This window comes from Rhincodon typus, chromosome 6 (genome assembly GCF_021869965.1).
Source record: "Rhincodon typus isolate 14 chromosome 6, sRhiTyp1.1, whole genome shotgun sequence".
Taxonomy (NCBI): domain Eukaryota; kingdom Metazoa; phylum Chordata; class Chondrichthyes; order Orectolobiformes; family Rhincodontidae; genus Rhincodon; species Rhincodon typus.
This window is the reverse complement of record NC_063337.1, coordinates 24,455,199-24,477,571: the sequence shown is the minus strand read 5'-3', so window position 1 is coordinate 24,477,571 and position 22,373 is coordinate 24,455,199. Positions and strand designations below refer to the sequence as shown.

At 41.4% G+C, this 22,373-nt stretch overlaps 2 protein-coding genes across 3 annotated transcripts in view; both read left to right on the top strand.

The window, feature by feature from the left end:
• Positions 1 to 22,373, top strand: part of LOC109935927 (conserved oligomeric Golgi complex subunit 6) — a 149,820-nt gene that overhangs the window by 20,330 nt on the left and 107,117 nt on the right. The window lies entirely within an intron of this gene.
• Positions 1,843 to 17,435, top strand: LOC125483341 (conserved oligomeric Golgi complex subunit 6-like). The gene is made up of 2 exons (XM_048598244.1): positions 1,843 to 2,057; positions 17,185 to 17,435. The coding sequence occupies exons 1-2, from the start codon at positions 1,887 to 1,889 to the stop codon at positions 17,353 to 17,355; spliced, it is 342 nt and encodes a 113-aa protein (XP_048454201.1). The 5' UTR covers positions 1,843 to 1,886; the 3' UTR covers positions 17,356 to 17,435.

Here is a 22,373-nt window from a genome sequence, read left to right as displayed (position 1 = left end):
TTATTTGCTGTGAACTCTCCTTACAGACTGAAACCTCCTACTAAAGGCCTCTGTCTCTGAAACATGCAGACCTGCACTCAACAAAACCTCTTAAAGAAGCTACACTGTGAAAAATAAGGTAAAATAGGCTATTGCTATACTGATTGTTTGGTGGAAGGGCAAGGGACGGCTGGCAGGGAAGGAATCATAGCACATTAAAACTGAAAGAACTGCAGATGCTGTAAATCAGGAACAAAAACAGAAGTTGCTGAAAATGCTCTTTAGGTCTAGCTGCATCTGTGAAGAAAAAAAATCAGAGTTAACATTTCAGGTCCGGTGACCCTTCTTCAGAACGGACCCAAAACATTAACTCTGATTTTTTTCTTCACAGATGCTGCCAGACCTGCTGAGCATTTCAAGGAATCATTGCACAATGCTTAGAGAATGCATGTGTTCAGAGTGACTCATATGAACTCTACCTCTGTTGTATTTAATATCGCTTTAGTAGTATGAAATCACATTTATTGAGAACACCACCAACAGATAGCACAGATAGCATAAACATGCAGGACCACAGACTTGCACTGACCTACTGCCCAGCAACAGAGTGGCAGCAGCTGCCACCTGGCACAAAGATGGAGCTGGTGGGAACAAATCCAAGGCACAAAGAACCAACCAGCACAGCCGCCTGTTCCCCCATTCTATCAGCACTAGAAAGCAGGATGAAGATTTTTAATTTGATCATGGGATGACTGTCTCACTGGGTCAGCATTTCTTACCCTTGTCTAACTTCCCGGAAGGTAGTTGAGAGTCAACCACATTTCGTAGATCTGAGTCACATGTAGTGCAGACCAGGTAAGGACAGAAGATTTCCTTCTCTAAAGGATATTAGAGAACCAGATGGGGGTAAGAATGTGGCCGAAGCAGCATAGGTGAATCTTTTAATTAAAAGTTAATTCATGTTAAATAAAGGTGGGGCAGTCTGTGCTAGAGCTACATGTGTGTAGGTGCAGCTATTCAGACTGATCAGTCAAAAAAAGAGTATCAGGCTACTTGAGTAAACTTGGTCTTGATTCAGCCTAAATAATTTCAACATCACTCAGTTCAAGGATCAAGCTAAATTTTATCTCCCAGCTGCAGAGTACATGCACGTGACTCCAGCCAGCAATACCCCCTTTACCTTTGGGCTGGTGAAATTTGCACAAGGACTTTAAGGGATGTGTTATTGGCTGCAGCCATGAGCATATGCGGCTGAGGGATAAAATTTAACTAGATGCTTGAAACAAGGGGCATTGGAATTATTTAGGCTGAATCAAGACCAAGTTTACCCAAGTAGCCTCAATTTTTTTGGTGGCTTGTAGCTGACCACGTAATCATGAATATATGGTGTAGAAATTGGATACATAACCAGTGAAAAGAGTGAAGGGAAAGTAACCATCATTCCAGAGAATGCCCTGTCGTTAGAGAGTGACAACTGGCGGTGAGTTTAACCTGAAGGTCACCATACCTGAGGTGAGAGGTGAGACTTTCACGGTGACCTCAGTTGGTATGGGAATTGAACCCACAATGTTGGCATCACACTGTATCACAAATGAGCCAACTGGGCTAACCGAATCCCCAGAGACAGCAGAGTGCTGCCTGGCAATGACTGTGACCATTGCCCACCCTTAAACCACCATAATAACTGCTGATCCTCTAGTTCAGGCACAGGGGTGGACAATTACCCTCATGCGCCTCGCCTCTCTCTCTCTGTGCCTCTGTAACATGTGTCTGTGTCCTACTCAATGCGTTCCCCCCGGATGGGCCCTAGGAACCATTGTGCAGTATCAGGTTGCCGTAGGGATGCTTTACTCGCCTGGTTTCCGGTGAGTTGGCCCAGCTGGATTGAGAGGCCGGTTTCCTGGGAGATGGCTGAGTGCAGAGTGGAGGCGCCGGGTCCTATCCTTATCCCTGTCCTGGACTCAGGGGTCGGCGGAGGCGGCAGCAGCAGTAGCAGTAGCGGCAGGGAGGCCACCAACAATAACCCACTGGCCAGGAAGCTGAATAAAATATTGGAGACCCGGCTGGACAGTGACAAGGTGGGGGCTGTCACTGAGCCTACTGGCAATGTACTGACTTATGGCCAGCTTCACTTTACTCAATAGTCAGGTTCATAATCTGTTCGCTGAGAACTATGTTAGAGAGAAAGTAAGTTTCCTGGATTTTTATTCTCAAACGTTCAGCGAATGTTAGAAGCTGCGTTGGATGCTACAGAGCCTCTGGGATACATAGCTGTTTTTATTAAAAAAATGTTCGATTCAGAGAGCCCCTGATTAGGAGTGACAGTCTATCTCTTGCAGTTTAAAAATGTAATCTGCTTTGGATATGTCAATGTGATCGAAGCAGTGCAGCTCCATCTGTTTGAATGGATTACCAAAGTGTAACTTACAACAGCAAAAACAAAATTGCTGGAAAAGCTCAGCAGGTCTGGCAGCATCTGTGAAGGTGTTAATGTTTCGGGTCCAGTGACCCTTCCTCAGAATGTTTTTGTTTTGTAAGACTGTTTAAATTAGTTCATTCTCACCTGCTGTGAGCGATATTTACATCTTGACATAAAACATTTCTCTTTGTAAGTCAGAAGCAACTTCATTGGGCAAGTGTCCCATGGATTACTATGGTCCTACTTCTGATATGCATTGCATTGTCACTTCCTCAAGTTAGTGCAGACTTGTACCTATTTGGTGTACATTTGGTTCAGCTATTTAACAATGTACCACATCAAGTGCGATAAGACCTCAAAACTACTTACTAGTCCAGGATCATTCCATAGAATGATGGCTGATGATTACGAGCTTGTCCTCAAATCCAAAGCCTTTTTCCATTACCCCCACAAATCTGAGAAGAATAAACAGTTGGAAAGTGAAAGGAAGTCAAGTAGCCAGAGACAAAGGACAGTTGGGAGCATACTGGTTCTCAGGCCATAAAGATAGGTGCTGAGGGAGGAACTGATGTTTGAAAGCCTAAGTGTTTCCATTGCCACAAGATGGTACACCTTTGAGCAAATTGGTGGAAATTGCAGAGTAAACTAATGGAATCCATCCGGGTACATAAAATAAGTACAGAGAAAAGAATCCTAACCAAGAGTACCACAAACCAAGTTTCAGCACTGTCTGTGACTGTGAGACCATGTACAAATACCATTGAGTGTGGGAAAGGTGAACAAAGTAGCTGAGAGCTACGTACAATTCTTGTCAAATGCAACAGTAATTCCTTAAGTCTCAAATAAGGCAGGTTGCACTTAGGGATACAGGGGCTGCATATCCTCTCTTGTTGGAGATAGGTGTAACTCTTCCACAAATGAGCACGTTGAATGCCAGGACTTTAGTGAACAGCATTGGTGGGGAGTACATACCTTTAAGGTTTTAGCGAAGATTTGTAGCTCGGGTTGTGGGTGAAGTTGCCGACTTGCTCGCTCAGCTGGTTTGTTTTTGTTCAGACGTTATGTCACCATGCTAGGTAACGTCATCAGTGAGGCCTCCGATGAAGCGATGTTGTTCTACTCCGCTTGGAATTTATACTGTCCGGTCCATTATGATGAGTAATGTCATTTCTGGTTTTGTTCTGTATGGGTTTGTATATGGGGTCCAATTCTGTATGTTTGTTAATTGCATTATGGGTTGAGAACCATACCTCTAGGAATTCCCATGCATGTCTATGTTTGACTTGGGCTACTATAGTTACGTTGGCCCAGTTAAACTGATGGCCTTCATTGTCCGAGTTTACTGATATAAAGTTTGTCGTCTCGTTTTGCTGCTAGCTGATGTTCGTGTTTTCTGTTAGCTAGTTTCCTTCCTGTCTGTCCGATGTAATGTTTGTGGCAGTCGTTGCATGGTATTTTGTAGACTTTGTTGGTTCTGCATGTTGTGGGAATGGGGTTTTTAATCCTTGTGTGTTTGTCATAGAGTGGCTGCGGGCTTGTGTGCTACTGTGATTCTTAGTGGCCGTAAGAGTCTCGTTGTCAGTTTTGATATGTTCCTGATGTAGGGCAGTGTGGCCAGTGTTTTAGGGCATACAATGTCCTCATGTTGTTGTCAGTACTCACCATAACAGACTAGACAGTATAAATTCCAAGCGAAGTAGAACAGCATCACTTCATCGGAGGCCTCACTGATGATGTTACCTGGCATAGTAACAAAACGTCTGAATGAAAACAAATCAGCTCAGTGAGCAAGTCAGCAACCTCAGTACATACCTTTTGATTTGGGTGCAGCTGAAGTGTGACCTAATGTCTGGAGCAAAAATTATATGGATTGTCCACAAGTTACCTATAGTTTTAGTTAATCTTCTCCTCAGGAATAGTTTGGCTAAAATTAAAGTAGTAGCTTCTCCAATAAACTTGGAAAGGCCAAGTGGAATTGAGGAGACAGCAGTAGTGAAAAAGGTTCCAGGAATATTTCCTTCATGTGTAGGGACTCAAGTAAAGACGAAATAAATTTCGTCCTAGGAAGTCATTTTTTGCACTGCAGACAAATATTTGGCGATCTGAAGCGTTCATCGGGATTTGGATAATCTAAAGGATATGTTCATTAAGTCGTCTTTGAGGCTCAGCAAGCTGATTCAAACCTAGGTAAAGTAACGCAATGGCTCAAACTGAAACTAAAGCTGAGGGAATTCCAGTATGCTACTGTTTTAAAAATATGATTCTGATGAGAAAGTGGAGACCTCTTACAAACCTGTAGATGAAGAGTGGAATGTGATTTGTCAGATTGTGGTGCTGCCTAAATATTGTCAGAAAATATTAAGAACTGTCCATGAAATTGTTGAGGTGGAACACATATGGATGTGGAAGACCCAAGCATATATACGTTGATGCTTTTTAGTGGCCAGGACTTGCAAAGACTACATTTTGTTTTGTTTGCCACCCTGGATTCACTGAATTACTCCACCAATTTCTGATCTTTTCGGTTAGTTTATGGGTATGAGGTAAGTGAACCTCCAAAACTAATCAAACTGAAGTTTTCAGAACGGAAGGATGGATCTTCCATGTTAAATTATGTGTGTTCTGCATGTGGCTCACAGGAGCATGCAAAGAGGTTTAGTAAAATCTTAAAGATTTACAAACCATTATGAAGAATTGGGCTGACAAATATGCCAAGACCTGAACATTTCATTTGGGGATGATGTGTTATACAACTGCCTTTACAAATTGAACTGCTGAAACCATTGCTAAGTAGTCCATATAGCATAGTCAAAAGCTTTGGGAAAGTGAATTATTGGACTGATACCCCAGATTGCTGGAAAAGCAATTGACTCTGTCTCATCAATATGAAGTAGTTTCCATCCTGAGATGAGGATAACCATGTGCAGGTAACTCAGACAGTAAGGACATTGGCGGATCAAAGGGGTAGGGTGAATGAGGTAGAGGGAGGCCTAGACAATTCCCAAATTGGAACCTCCTACTGTTTGGTTAGAAAACTCTGAACTGTTAGGGAGGATACACATCATACTTGGTTGCATATCAATGAGGAGCCATAACAAGGCTTCACTCAGAACTGAAGTGAATCTGTAGGGACCAATCAGGATGTTTAACCATAGCCATACATGATGTGGATGTGGGGGAATTTTCTCCTGTAAAACAGCATCCTTGACACTGTTAACCTTAAGTTCACCCGGACCATCTCTAATACCTCTCTCACCTTCCTCGACCTCTCTGTCTCCATCTCGGGCAACCATCTAGAAACCGCTATCCATTTCAAGCCCACCGACTCCCACAGCTACCTAGAATACACCTCCTCCCACCCACCTTCCTGCAAAAATGCCATCCCCTATTCCCAATTCCTTCGCCTCCGCTGCATCTGCTCCCAGGATGAGGCATTCCACTCCCGTACATCTCAGATGTTCTCGTTTTTCAAGGACCGCAACTTCCCCCCCCACCTCAGTGGTCGAGAACGCCCTCGACCGTGTCTCCTGCATTTCCCGCAACTCATCCCTTACACCCCGTCCCCGCAATAACAGCCAAAAAAGAATCCCCCTCGTCCTCATGTACCACCCCACCAACCTCCAGATCCAACGCATCATCCTCCGACACTTCCGCCATCTGCAGTCTGACCCCACCACCAAAGACATTTTTCCCTCCCCACCCTTATCTGCTTTCCGAAGGGACCACTCTCTCCGGGACTCCCTTGTCCGCTCCACACTCCCCTCCAGCCCCACCACACCCAGCACTTTTCCCTGCAACTGCAGGAAGTGCTACACCTGCCCCCACACCTCCTCCCTCACCCCCATCCCAGGCCCCAAGAAGACTTTCCATATCAAGCAGATGTTCACCTGCACATCTGCTAATGTGGTATACTGTACCCGCTGTGGCCTCCTCTACATCGGGGAAACCAAGCGGAGGCTTGGGGACCGCTTTGCAGAACACCTACGCTCGGTTCGCAATAAACAACTGCACCTCCCAGTCGCGAACCATTTCAACTCCCCCTCCCATTCCTCAGACGACATGTCCATCCTGGGCCTCCTGCAGTGCCACAACAATGCCACCCGAAGGTTGCAGGAACAGCAACTCATATTCCGTTTGGGAACCCTGCAGCCCAATGGTATCAATGTGGATTTCACAAGCTTCAAAATCTCCCCTCCCCCTACCGCATCCCAAAACCAGTCCAGCTCGTCCCCGCCTCCCTAACCTGTTCTTCCTCCCACCTATCCCCTCCTCCCACCTCAAGCAGCACCCCCATCTCCTACCTACTAACCTCATCCCGCCCCCTTGACCTGTCCGTCCTCCCTGGACTGACCTATCTCCTCCCTACCTCCCCACCTACACTCACCTTTACTGGCTCCATCCCCGCCTCTTTGACCTGTCTGTTTCCTCTCCACCTATCTTCTCCTCTATCCATCTTCTATCCGCCTCCCCCTCTCTCCCTATTTATTTCAGAACCCCCTTCCCCTCCCCCGTTTCTGATGAAGGGTCTAGGCCCGAAACATCAGCCTTTCTGCTCCTCTGATGCTGCTTGGCCTGCTGTGTTCATCCAGCTCTGCACCTTGTTGTCTCGGATTCTCCAGCATCTGCAGTTCCTACTATCTCTATCCTTGACACTCCAGTCCAGAAAACGGGTTTAGGTGAAAGCAGAAATCCAATGCATGTTGGAAAACCACCTAATTGAACTCAGTCAAACTAGCTGGAGGTCCCCAATATGTTAATGATGAAACCTGAAGGTTCAAATGGATTCTGTGTAGAATATGGAAAGGTCAGTGTAGGAATAAAGGCAGGCTCCAACCCAAATTCTCACTTAAAAGGCTATATTGTTGTCAGTGCCAGATTTCTTATCAAAATAGAATTTTTAAAGAGACATTGGCAGGTTCCTTTAATACCCAAAGCTAAAGATATATAGGCTATTGCCATGCCAGACAGTACTTTTCAGTGCTGAGTGATTCCATTTGGGCTATAAAATGTGTACCTAATTTCCAGCAACCAGTAACTGTGATGATACTATGGCTTTAAGAGGTATGTTTTGCCCTAATTTTGTTTTTATGGAGAAAGTTTAAGATAGAGGGGAGAGCAGTCTGCTCAAAGCCAATAAAGTAAACAGCTTGTGAGGCTTTGGTTTTTTTTAAAAGTTGGAACAATAGAAACAGCCTGGATGGGTGGGGTCAAGCTCCCACAGAATCAGGATTTTTAGTTTTAGCTTTATGCAGGGGCGCCATGGTAGTTCAGTGGTCAGCACTGCTGCCTCACAGTGCCAAGGACCCGGGTTCAATTCCAGAGTTTGCACATTCTCCCTGTGTCTGCGTGGTTTCCTCCCACAGTCCAAAGATGTGCAAGTTAGGTGGATTGGCTATGCTGAATTGTCTGTAGTGTCCAGGGATGCCTAGGTTAGGTGGATTAGCCATGGGAAATGCAGGGTTACAGCGATAGTGTGGTGGGGGGTGAGTCTGGGTGGAATGTTCTTTGGAGAATCGATGTGGACTTGTTGGTTCGAATGGCCTGTTTCCACACTGTAGGGATTCTCTGATTTAGGTTGCTAGAGTCTTGAAGCTGGATGTGGAAGCTCTTATTCCTCTCTCTGTTACAGCTAAAAGCTGGAGTTCTGTTCCTGCTGCTAGAATTATATGTGAGACAATCTGTTTTGCTGAATTGGCCTTTGCCAACGGTATGTATGTAGGATATTACTGTATAGTAAGTTACTTAGTAATAGTTAATATATCTAATATTTTAAGTATTTCAATAGAGTTACAGTTAAGCTAGTTCTTTTATTTTTATTTTGGCTGTTTTATAATTGTAGTGTAACAGTTGTTTTGCTTGACTTCAAGTAGTTTGACCAATCAAATTGCATTGGAACACAATGCCTTATACTTGCCTTTAAAATAAAAAGTAGTTAGGGTCTAGGCTATCTTCTTAATACATTTTGAGGGGGTCTGGTTTGGTCCATAACATAAACAAGTAATAGCCAGTATTGCAAACTGTGTGCTTTGCTGTGATGTGCTGTCCGACAGTGAAACTTTGAAGGACTACTTTAGAATAACCAGAAGCTCTATTTATAAAAATTGTGATTAGCTCATAAGAGATTGGCAGAGCAGATTCATGGGCCAAAAGGCCTACTTCTGCTCCAATCAATGAGATCATGGCTAATTTGATAATCCTCAACTTCACTTTCCTTTCTTATTCCCATAACCTTTGATTCCGTTACTGATTACAAATCTGAACTATCTCAGCCTTGAATATACTTATGACCCAGCCTCTACAGCATTCTGCGGCAAAGAATTCCACAGATTCAGGACCTGCAGAGTGAAAAATTTGCTTCATCATCTTTGTCTTAAATGGGCGACCCCTTACTTAGATTATCTGCTTTTGGTCTTGGACTCTGACAAGGGGAAACCACCACCCTGCTTCAATTCTTTCAAGTCCTTCTAAGAATCTTGTATTTTTCAATAAGGTCACCTCTCATTCTTCTAAACTCCAATGAGTGAAGACCCTCTCTTTATTAGAAAATCATAAGAAAGTTGACTGATTTGCTGACAGACCTGCCAAAGGTGATTTTGAAAAAAGTGGGTATCGTACGCCTGGAGCATATAGTACAGCAGTGGCAAGCTATAAAATATCAAAAGTACAAGCATTGGTGGAACAATCGGACTGGAGAGAGAGACAGACGTGCATTCCTCCTCTGTCAATCATAACAGTTGGTGTTAATTTTTCTGCTCTGCTTCTTACTCGGCTCTCAGGAATTACTTTTTCTATTCCAAAGATAATGAGTGTATAAGCAGATGATGTTGCTGTTGTATCTGTAGAAAGTTTATAAATTTTGGTGATTCTCTCTGTGGTATTGGTGATGAAGGTTGGTCAGCTATAATCGCAAATGCCGTGTGGACATATGACGATGCGGCAATAATGGAAATGGGGCTTAAAAATGGTGAGGTTGAATAGCTTAATATACAGGGCTACAAAGTGTTCAGAAAAGGTAGGGAAGGGAAAATGGAGGTGGGATGGCATGACTGATTAGAGATTGTAGTGCTAGAAAGAGAGGATGACTTTGGTGGATCAGAATCCATTTGGTTAGAGTTTAGAAGCAACAAAGATGTAGTCTCACTACTGGGGATAAATGCTGCAGGCTTCTGGGTAGTGCAAGGAGAGTGAAGAACCAAGCTGTGGAGAAATGACAATGACTTGCAAGAACTATAAAATATTTCTGTCTAAAGAGAAATGATGTTAAAGCTTTTCATCTTGGGCTCATCAGGATGACACGATTTTGAAAGGGAGCAACAATTCATGCTGCACAAAAAATGGCTGGTTTCCTCAGCAAATTGATTCTGGTCGAGTGTGGCGCATGCACAAGGAATTATTGAGCCTAGACTTTGAAAGAAAAGCATGTAATGCATGGACACATTCCTTTTGTCCTGCAGAGGACAGGTCCTTGTGAATGACTACACGTAGCTTCTAACAAGTGTAAGTGTGCCATATTGTGAGCCCAGATGATAATTGTAACTTTATTGTAATGCAGTTCTCAGCACACTTGGGATTGTTCAACATGTGTTGCTCAATTGCAGAATTATATCTAATGTTAAATGTTATGCTCTGAGCTTTGCAAACACAGGCTGATTAAGTATGATCAGGACTCTTCCTACTTTGAAGCTAGTGGGTCAGGTTGTTTGGCGCAATCTACCGGCTTTTGTTTTTGTTTTCTCTTTTTGTCAACTTTAATGAAGATAATTTGTTCAATAGTTCAGTCCAGCCTTATGATTAGTCTTCATCCTCCCTCCTCCTCCTTCATCCTGATTGATCTGAAAGTCGAAAGTACCAGAAGTTGTACACAAACCATGTGCCGAAATCCTTGAAAGAGACAGTACATATTGAGAATAATTATGGCATCTGGGGCTTCGTAAGAAGAGGTACTGAGTATAAAAGCAGGGAGATTATGCTGAACCTTTATATACCTCTGGTTAGGCCTTAGCTTTATCCCGTTCTAGTCATCATACTTTAAGGAGGATACGGGGTGCTTGAGAGAGTGCAAAAAGGATTTACTGATGTGGTTGATATTGATTAAAGATCTTGGCTACAAAGTTGGGATGGAGAAAGTGGAATTCTTTTTGGAACAAAGGAGGTTGAGACAGACTAGATGATATATTCATATGAGGTGAACAGAGAAAAGCTGTTCTTGTCACATGATTATACGAGGAGTAGGGGACACAAATGTAAGTTTTCAGATAAGATTTCAGTGGAGGGGATTTTTTTTGCACAGTGAGTGATCATGACATGGAATTTGCTGCCTATGAAGATGGTGGAAGCAGAGATTACGAATAGTTTCAAAATAAAATTGGATGGACAAAATAAACTTGTAGGACTTTGGAGACAAAGCTAGAGAATGGGACTGACCAAATTTTGTGCATAGTGAGCTCTCATGACCAGGATATGCTGAATGGTTTCCTCATATTCCATAATGATACTATAAAAGCATATTTGTGAAATGTAGTGACCATACAAGTTACCCAATGTTTAAACAGCTTTGCAATGTCACACACTTTGACATAAATATCACTCCTAACATTTCTGTATTGACAGTTATGATATATTAAGTCAATATACGGTATTAAAAAGATGTTTACCAACCTCCTAATAAGTAGCTATTGGAATCCATAATTGACGGCTGAGTTACTGAGTACTTTGAGAAATTTGAACAGATTTATGAGAGCCAGCATGGCTTTATAAATGATAGTTCACGTTTACTGAGCCTAGTAGATTCTGGAGAGAAGTTAGGCAACACATCTTTATGCACTGTCTGCTAGAAATGTGGAAATCTACCATTGAAAAAGCAATCAGTGCTAGCTCAATAGTAATAAAAATCTGTGGTCAATAGGATTTTGCTGTCCAAGGCTGTTGAGGGAAATTGATCCAACCTGGGAGGGGAGTGGATTGGAGTTTGTATCTGATCTGTATCCAATCATAATGAATCGTGGAGCAGGCTCAAGGGGCTGAGTGACCTGAGGGTTCCTATGATCCTGGGAATTTTGTGCACAGGCAGAAACAGTGATCTTTGTGGAAGAAAATTTTGCAAACTTCTATTGAATGACAATATTGCTACTACTTTGCAGGTAGCTTATCGAGTCATAGTCACGTAGAACAGAAACAGACCTTTTGGTCCAGCCAGGCCATGCCGACTATAATCCCAAACTAAATAGTCCCACCTGCCTGTGCTTAGCCCATATCCCTCCAATCATTTCTTATTCACGTATTTATCTAGATGTCTCTTAAATGTTGTAACTGTACCCACATCCATCACTTCCGCTGGAAGTTCATAGAATTATAGAATCCCTACAGTGTGGAAACACGCCCTTCGACCCAACAAGTCCACACCAACCCTCCGAAAAGCATCCTACCCAGACCCATCACCTTACCCTTTCCCTGTAACCCTGCATTTCCCACGGCTAGCATACCTAACCTACACATCTTTGAACACTCGGCAGTTTAGCATGGCCAACTCACTTAGCCTGCACATCTTTGGACTGTGGGACAAAACTGGAGCAGTCAGCAGAAACCCACGCAAACACGCGGAGAACATGTAAACTCCACACAGACAGTTGCCTGAGGGTGAAATCAAACCCAAGTTCCTGGCACTGTGAGGCAGCAGTGTTAACCACTGAGCCACCGTGTTGTTCACACACGAACCGAACTCCTGTGTAAAAAAAAAAAAAAAAATTTTAAATCTTTCTCCTCTCACCTTAAAAATATGCCCCCTTGTCTTGAAATCCCCCACCCTACGGAATAGACACCTGCCATTCACCTTATCTATACATGTCATTATTTTTTAAACCTGTATAAGGCTACCTGTCAACCTCCTATGCGCCAGTGAAAAAAGTCTCAGCCTATCCAGCCTCTCCTCATAACTCAAACATCTTGGCAACGTCTTGGTAAATCTCTTCTGAACCCTCTCCAGCTTAATAATATCCTTCCTATAACACTGTACTTCAGAAGAGGCCTCACCAACATCCAGTACAACCTCAACATAATGTCCAAATTCCTGTACCCAAAGGTCTGATCAGTGAAGGCAAGCATGTTAAATGCCTTCTGAACCAACTTTTTCTATATGTGATTCAAACTTCAAAGAATTATGTACCTGAACCCCCAGGTCTCTCTGTCCTACAACTCTACCCAAGGCCCTACTTTTAATTGTATAAGTCTTACCTTTGTTTGTTTTACCAAAATGCAATACCTCGCACGGTTAAACTCCATCTGCCACTCCTCAGCCCATTGACCCAATTGATCAAGAGCTGTTTGTAATCTTAGATATAATAATACGTAATAACATATTAAATAATATGATTTTGGTTTGATTTTATTACATCACAACTTATGTAATTGTGTGACTACTGATGGAACTTTGGAACCCAGGAGTGATACAGGTCTGTGGATTGAGTACTCAAACCACGCAGCTTAATAATGAAATATGGACTTTAGTTTAGATTTTTCCAATCAACCTGTTAAGAGATGTTATTACACACCTCTGGAGCAGGTGGGACTTTGAATCCAGGCTTCCTGCCTCAGCAGTAGGGATGCTATTGCTTTCCCACAAGAGCCCAATGAAGATTCTTCCTTCCAAAGAACGGGTTTTGCTTCTCTCGTATAAATAAAGAAACAAAATTGGCAAGTGAGAGCCACTAAAGAATTTTTTAAAAATTTATTCATTCACAGGATGTGGATGTCGTTGGCCAGGCCAGTTTTTATTGCTCATCGCTAATTGCCAGTTGACAGCCTACCACACTGCTATGGGTCTTGAGTCACGTATAGACCAGATAGGGTAGGGCTAACAGGTTTCCTTTCCTAAAGGACATTAGTAAACCACATAGATTTCATGGTCATCATTAAACACTTAATCCCAGATTTTTTTTATTGAATTCAAATTCCACCATCTGCCATGGCGGGATTTGAACCTGGGTCCTCAAAACTTTACCTGAGGTTCTGGATTAATAGTCTTGTGGTAATGCCACTCTGTAAATGACTCCCTTATTAAAGTACAATAATTCTTAATTTAGAAATTACGGATTGCTGATGCCTCTTTTGGAATGAAATGACAGAAGATAGTGACCCTCACTTTCTCCTGTTCCAATTTTAAGTTCATTGAGAATATGCCACATTAATTGATCACACATTGTAGCTGCTTTTTAAGAGTGTCATGGGCAGTCAGAAAGCCTGGGTAAGACTGGTCCATAAAAGGAAAACAGAAGAGTGCATTGAAGCTTGTGGATATTTGTTCTTTGCTGAGCCTCTAGAGAGATAAGAATTATATTTGTTTGCTTTAAAAAATACACTAGAAATAGTATTGATTCTGGATGGGCCAGATTACAGACAAAGTATTTTCTTGCTTCATACTGTGCAAAGTACTATGAGGAATTGAAAAGCGATCTGCCACTTTTGAAAGCATTTTTTTAACATCTACCTATGCAAATAATTTAGGCAAATATTTTTATACAACAGTTATTCACAACACAAACCTGTTAGCTCCTCAAATTTAACCTTTCTTGTGAATGTTCAGGTGTCACTTAATGCTTGAGAAAGTGTGTAATGAAATCAAATTTGACGCATTTTAAGACATAATGTGGTATGTTTTATCTCCATCTAAAACATATTACATGGCATATGTTTAGAATTTTAAATAAATATATTCTGTTAAGGGAAAGCTGAAGGGAATATTTTGATATTAAAAATGCACTGCTGTCCTAGATAATACATTTATTCCTGTTCTAAACTGATGATGGCAGTTGATGATTTTCATAGTAACATAAATGCTTTCATTCCTTTTACTGGTGGAAAATAAAGTAGATCTTTCAGCAGTTTGGTTGATTGGGAAACAGGATGACGTTGAGGAAACAGCCTGTAGCTGCAAGTGAGGGGATACTTGGTGTGCAGGGTAGAGAACCAGATGGAAAGGAATAGTGGAAAGAACAAGGTAGGTGGAAAGCAATAATCTTGAGGAAGAAGCCAGATGGAAGGGACCGCCATGAGAGCAATATGTATTATGTTCTCGGACATCCTGTTGTCCCAAAGTATTCCAATCTGTTATATTATTCAAATGTTAGTAGCCTGTAAGATAATGACACCAGTGAAAATTGTAACGGTGCAGCATTGAGCATATTCTGGCTAATATTGCAAGCCCACTGATTGTGCTGAAACATCTTAGCTTAATATTTGTGTTTTTGAAACTACTTATTGTGAATGTTTTGAGTTTCTGATATTCTCAAGCTGTGGTTTGTGCTCCCTTACTGGCTCTTAACTCCAATTTAAACGGTTGCTTCTAAAAATTCCAGGTATGAGGCATTAGTAAAATTGTGAGAGTTCTCTTCTACTTTGTAGATAAGTGTATGGTTCTGCATGTTAACAGCACGTTACCGTACCGATAAGGAAGATCCAAACTGGCTGAGTGAGTGATTCCAGCTAAGCAGCATTGGGAACACTGCAATTAGGTTTAGTCCTATTAAAAATAAGTTAGGATTTTTTTATTCTGATAGGACTATGTCAGACAGTTTATCCATAATGTTTGCTGTGACTAATGACCCTTCCCGTCTAGAAGAATGAACTCTTGAGACACATATCAGAAGTCCTGTGTCGCATGTCAAACTGTATTGCACGGTGTGCTGCTGTTGTGGAATGTATAATAAAAGAAAACCAGAAGAAATAAACTTCTGCCAGCAGTAGATTCTTCATAATTGTGTGGTAATGGTTTTGAGTTCCTTTTGATTTCTGTTGACAGTTATACAGATATTAAGAGTCAGGTTTGTCATTCATGTGTACCAATAAAAAAAGAGAATCTCTGCTTCCCCTACTGGAAAAAATATTGAATCCTGTAAGTCAGTTCAGTCCTTTTGACTTAGTGTTACTGCAGCACATTTTAAAATCTTTTTTTAACATATTCTGAAAATATACTGAAGCAGAAATAGGAGCTGACTTTTTGAAGCTGTATTGTGTCAATGTGCATTTATTTGTTCTTGGTACTGCTTAAATTTATCTGTTCATCTCATTGCATGGTGGAGCTTGAGAATTGAGCAGCTTTTGTGAGCAGGCTGATTTCAGTATTCTTCTGGGTGTTAACTCTTTGCAATCCTAAAGGCAGGCGTTCTCCCATTCTAAAAGTTTCAATGTTATACTTCTAGTCCATCTCAGTCCTCTTCATTCACTTTGAACTGGCCTCTCATGGTGAATAGAGAGCATTTTCAGCAGATTTGGCACAATTGCTATTTATTTTGTCTCACTTGCCACTAGTATTTACTCCTGTTGCATGGTTCCAAAGACAATGACAAACTTTTGATACCTTGTCACGTTGGTGATTCATCTCTGGTAATTCTGTACAGGGAACATTGACATTTTGACTTGGGAGGACATTAAAGCCAAAGTTAATCCTGTTCTGCAGTTCACTTTCCTGGAATCATGATTATGATTTTCCTTTTCCCTCCCTAGTGAGATATGTTGTAGTTATCTTAAGCTTCAGTTGTACCTTATAGTGAAACCTGTACTTTGCAGATACTTTAAGAGCTGGCAGCAGCTTTCATTGTTTTGTAGGTGTTTTTAATTTCAAAATGGCCATTGTATATGCTGTAAACATAATCAATAAAGTGGGGACTTTTATTGTTAGCATCTATAACAATAAATAATACAAATCACTTGTATTCAACTGTGAAATGGACTGAAAGAGTAATTTATGTGTTTTTGACAACTCCTGTCTGTCTCTCTGAGACATACTTTTAACAATCCGAGTGTGAAGCTTTGACAAGTGTCAACAGGTTATTCATATTGGGGCTAGCATATCTGAACTAGGTCTTATTCAAACATACCTGATGCCAGTCAGGGTCACTTAGTATGGTGAAGAATTCACAGTGTCAACTCAAAACAAAGGCGTATGTAATTTACCTATAAACATCTGTCTGACCTCCGCTAACAGGAGATAGTCAAAGGCTTACCCTAGAACTGCCTTGACTTGTGTGCCGTAGGTACATGGTGCATTGAGACCTTGGGTTGTTGAATTGTTTTTGAAGCAGCTAGGCATTTAACTAGATTTATCACTGCTACAGCAAAAACAACACTCATTAACCCTGCAATCAATAAAGCCTTGAAATCCGTATTACCTACTTTTCAACAAAATACATTAATTCTCTGTGCTACTTTAATTTGTCACAGTGATTCATAGAGGCTATAGTTTTTTGGAGGAATTCTTCAGTAAATAATGATTTGCCGGTGATTCACGTTTCTCTAAGGATTTTGTTGATCTCACTTATCATAGGTCTTGCTTTGACAAGTTTCTTACAGACGTGCCCCAAATTCTTGGAAATGACTTTCTTATCAAGCCCTTGTGTTATACTTGCTATTTAGCTAAAATCTGTGCTATTGATAGCTTTTTTAGCAACAGGTTTATTTATTTAATATGTAGTATTGATGAGAAACATCAATTTAATTTTAAAAATAATGAAAGTGTACTGCAAAGGAATATAAAACTTAATGGAATTGTTCCAGATTTTTCACCTTATGAATGGATGCTGCTGTGCATTTGTTTGTTATTCATTTTGCTAATAACTTGTGCTGCAAGTCCAAAACCATAGTAGCATAATCATGCTGTTTTACAACAGTTTCAATATGGCTCCCCATAGCAAGGTCAGCAAAGACAGGTAGTTAGCTTTTAAACTATAACTTAATAGTTCTTAATACAGTAAGTTTTCTAATAAATTGAAATATGTATTTTTCTCAATTCACAGGATATGTTGGAGGCTCTTAAAGCCTTATCTGTGTTCTTCACCGAGAATAGTTTACGCACCAGGAGAAATCTACGAGGAGACATAGAACGGCGTAGCCTGTCCATTAATGAAGAATTTGTACGTGTGTTCAAAGAAGTCAAAGAGGTACATGTCAAACATCTCTTACAATAAAAAGGATTATGTTATGTGAAGTGATGATGGCAATTGGATTATAAATTAAGTATTTTTTTAAAATCAAAAATAAAGTTGCAAAATAATTGATCACAAGCCTATTTGTATCTTTGTATCAACAAACATTAAATTTGGCTTTGTTCATTATAGAGGTTTTGTTGGCTTTCAACAAAGTTGCTGAGTGGACCGTCACTGAAGTAGTCTGCTTCATTTTGATAGAAAGAGACAGGGATGGCATGACCAGACCTGAAATTAGTATTTCTCTAATCTTGGTGATCACAATGAAGAACATTAGAAAAGTTAGGGGCACAGAAAGGCTGGTTAGCTTTTTACTCTTTCAACTCTCCCATCTTAGGATAGTTGCATGTTGAAAAATCCCAGTATTTTGGTTTAATTACCTTATCTGACAGATTATACTGAACGTTGATTCCAAGCATACCTTTCACTAGTTTATGTCCTCAATTTGACTGGTGTACTTTGAAGCAATAACGTGGACTTCCTTGCAGAAAGGGTAAAAAAACAGTTTGCATTAATGCGGTGTCTTTTGTCATTCAGTCGGCAAAATACTTTTACTGTATTGAGTATGTTGAAACTAAAGAAACAAGGGCAAGTAATTGTAGAATGATAAAAATTAAAAGCTTGGAGGAGACCATTCAGCCCATCATGTCTGTGCTGGCTGAAAATGAGTTCATTCCTGCATAGTTCCAATTTCCGGCTCATGGTTCATAAGCTTTAGGTTACAGAAACTCAATGAGGGATTCTGCCTCTACCATTCTTGCAGTCAATGAATTCTCAGCCCTATAGGGTAGGGAATGCCAAAGATTTGCCATGCCTTAAATGAAGAAATTTCACTTCACCTCAGGAAAAGAGGTAGGTCTTTTCCAATTGAGAAAAGTTTCTTGGTTCAAGAGTCACAAGACAGGGAAAACCCCATCTAAAAAGGTATGATGAGAATATACTGAATAAACCATCTGACATTGAGCTAGCCATCAAATTTGGACATGGCATGTTAAAAAGCAAACACAGCTAACTCTGCAAAATCTTCCTCACTAACATGTGAAGACTTGGACCACGGTTAAGAGCTGTCCTACAGATGAGTCAAACAACAGAACAACATAGTCATTCTGAAAGATCATAGCAATCAGCTAATTTTCCAGACTCCTCCATGACACCCTTGGGTGTGTCCTGCCCCACGAACAGAGCAAACCCATGATAGATGATGATACAGTTGTACTTTAAGTAGGAAAGAGTGCCTTCAGAACCTGAAGATTAACTCAGGGTTGCATGACATTTTATGACATCTCTAGCAATTGTCTTCTCTCAGCTGAGGAAACAGCATTTCTCCATAAAAACCAAAAGAACTGCGGATGCAGTAAATCAGAAACAAAAACAAAAACAGAAATCGCTGGAAAAGTTCAGCAGGTCTGGCATCATCTGTGGAGAGAAAGCAGAGTTAACATTTTGGGTTGAGTGATCCTTCCTCAAAACTCGAGCATTACTGCATGTTGGGTAACTTTTTGACAGAAGCACTGAGTGCCTTAAGGACACATACATATTCTGAATGGGTGACTTCATGCTGATCAAAATGGTATGATGGTACTGGAAAATGGAAGTCATCAATTGGTGAACTATCAGGAGTATTTTATTGACCAGTGATCAATAATGGAGGCATTACAATTCACTATAAAGATCTGCCTTAACTGTGCACACTAATGTGATCCCTTTAGCATTAGATGATCATTGATATAGAATCCCTACAGTGTGGAAACAGGCCCTTCAGCCCAACAAGTCCACACTGACCCTCAGAGCATCCCACCCAGACCTGTCCCCATATAACCCACCTGATCTACATAATCCCTGAACACTACGAGCAATTTAGCATGGCCAATCCACCTAGTCTGCACATCTTTGGACTGTGGGAGGAAACCAGAGCACCCGGAGGAAACCCACACAGACACGGGGAGAACATGCAAACTCCGGACAGACAGTCGCCCGAGGGTGGAATTGAACCCAGGTCCCTGGCACTGTGAGGCAGCAGTGCTAACCACTGAGCCACCATGCCGCCCCTTTGAAAAAATATTTGAATTCCCAGTTCCCAATTTCCCAGCAGCATGCTCTTCTTTGCTGACCACCCTGATTGCAGTCCTTTGTCTCTTAGAGAGTTGCTCCCTCTTTTTCTGTCCAACTTGAGGGAATTGCACTATAAGATTTTGAGTTTAACTCTCTTACTGCAACAACAACATTGACTCAACAAAATTTAGCAAGTAACATTAAACTGCAGAAAAAAAATTCTTTTAGTACACCCGAAAACATGCCATGGTTATATCTTCCATCCCACTCTCACCTGAATGTGTTTTCACAAAAACCTGTCTGACGTCACTTCCAACTTCTAACTGGCTACTTTCTCCCTGATTTGCTTAGGTGTAATGTTGAATAACTATCAACATGCATTTCTCTTGGTTTTTGGAGGAGCCCTGATGTGAATAATAGTAGGAAGGCCAATCTAGCAATACCTTTCCCCATTAACTATGGCAAGATGAATTTTGCAGATTTCTGGAATTACTATGGGATACACCTCTTCGACCAGAGACCCCTTCCCTCCTGCATCCTTCTTGGTTTTCACTACGGAGCAACATGGTCTTTCTTGCTGACTGCCCTAACTTTGCCCTGCCCATAAAGTCTCTCTCTCTCTCTTCTTTCCCTTCCCTCGTGCTCACTTTCGCTCTCGCACTCACTCTGGCTCTCGCTCTCTCTGGCACTGGAATTTGGAGCAGTTATCAATTGGTGAAGAATCCGGAGTATTTTATGGACCAGGGATCAATAATGAAGCCAGTGTATGGCTTGCAGATGGTGGCGTTCCCATGTATCTGCTACCTTTGACCTTCTAGGTGGAACTGGTGGCGGGTTTGGAAGGCACTATCTAAGGATCTTTGAATTTCTGCAATGCATCTTGTAGATAGTACACACTGCTGCTATTGATCAGCTGTGGTGGAGGGAGTGGATGCTTGTGGCTATGGCACCAGTGAAGCGAGCTGCTTTGCCCTGGATGGTGTCAAGCTTTTTGAGTGTTGCTGGTCCAGGCAAATGGGGGAGTATTCCAACACAGTCCTAAGTTGTGTCTTGTAGATCATGGACAGGCTTTGTGAGTCAGGAGATGAGTTACTCATCCCAGTACTCTTAGCATTTGATCTCCTCTTGTAACCATTGTGTTTATGTGCAGCTGAATTTCTGGTCAATGGTAGACCCCAAGGATGTTGATAGTTGAGGATTCAGTGATGGTAACAGCACTGAATATCAAGGGGTGGTGGTTAGGTTGTCTCTTATTGGAGATGGTCATTGCTCTACATTTGTGTGGTGTGAATTTTACTTGCCACTTATCAACCCATGCCTAGATCTTGTCCAGATCTTGTTGCATTTGACGTGAACTGTTCTTTATCTGCGGAGTTGTGAATGGCGTTAAGCATTGTGATCATGAGTAAACATTCCCACTTCTGCTCTATGATGGAGAGAAGGTAATTAATGAAACAGCTGAAAATGGTTGGGCCAAGGACACTACCCTGAGGAACTCCTCAGAAATGTCCTGGAGCTGGGATGACTGACCTCCAAGAACCATGACCATCTTTCTATTGCTAGGTGTGACTCCAAGCAGTGGAGAGTTTGCCTCCTGGTATGCATTGTTTCCATTTTTAATCGGGCTTCTTGATGCCACATTTGGTCAAATGTGGCTAGATGTCAAAGGCTGTCACTCTCACCTCAGGAATTCAGCTCTTTTATCCATGTTTGAACCAAGACTGTAATAAGATCAGGAGCTGAGCGGTCCTGACGGAACCCAAACTGGTGTGAAGGTTATTGTTGAGGAGATGCTGATTAATAACACTGTTGATGACACTTTCCCACAGCTTTACTGAGAGAGAGTAGACTCATGGGGCACTAATTGGCCAGTTTGGATTTGTCATGCTTTTTGTGTACCTACCTGGGCAAATTTCAACATTGTTAGATAGATGCCAGTGTTGTAACTATACTGGAGCATCACGGTTGGGGGAATGGCAAGTTCTGGAGAAATGGCAAGTCTTCAGTACTATTGCTCGTAGGGCCCATAACCTTTGCAGTATCCGGTGCCTCCAACCATTTCATGATATCATGTGGAATGAATTGAAATGGCTGGACTCATATCTGTGATGCTGGGGACCACTGGAGAAGGCCAAGATGGATCATACCTCAATGTAAAGGTAAGGTGACCCAGGTGCTCTGTCTGAAGGAAGAGTGAAAGGCAATGGTGAGGCCTCTCTTCTCAAATAAAAGTTTTGAATGCAGAAAGCTTTCTCAATTTCAGAATATTTTATACCTTAAATATTTTTCTTAATATTATTCTTTCCTGATTGTCATCTAATTCTCAATGAATCTAAATTAACAATATTTTTCTTTCACCAGTAACATTAGCTTTGTCCAGAGAATTTGCAGATGAGATTACCAATTGATCATCTCAATTTATTTTACTTCCTGGTATTATGTATTTTGGGTTAACAATGTTTTATCAGTTGAATAGAGACTTTTGTAGTTTCGTTATGGAGATTATAGTCATACTACCCTTCATGTGCATGTGGACTGATTATCTTTATAAACCCAAAATGTAGAATTGAATTTTCATTGATGTGCAAAATGTTTGTTTAATTTTTAACCAGTACACACACATTTAATTTGATGTAGTGGAGTTGTTCTCTTCAATGAAGTGTTTTTAAGAGCTATATATAGATGGTGGAAAAGAAGGCAACAATGTACATCATATTGTTGACAACAAGGTGCAAGGCTGGATGAACACAGCAGGCCAAGCAGCATCATAGGAGCAGAGAGGCTGACGTTTCGGGCCTAGACCCTTCATCAGAAAAGGGGGAGGGGAAGGGGGTTTTGAAATAAATAGGGAGAGAGTGGGAGGCGGATAGAAGAGGGATGGAGGAGAGGATAGGTGGAGAAGAAACAAACAGGTCGAAGAGGCGGGGATGGGGCCAGGAAAGGTGAGT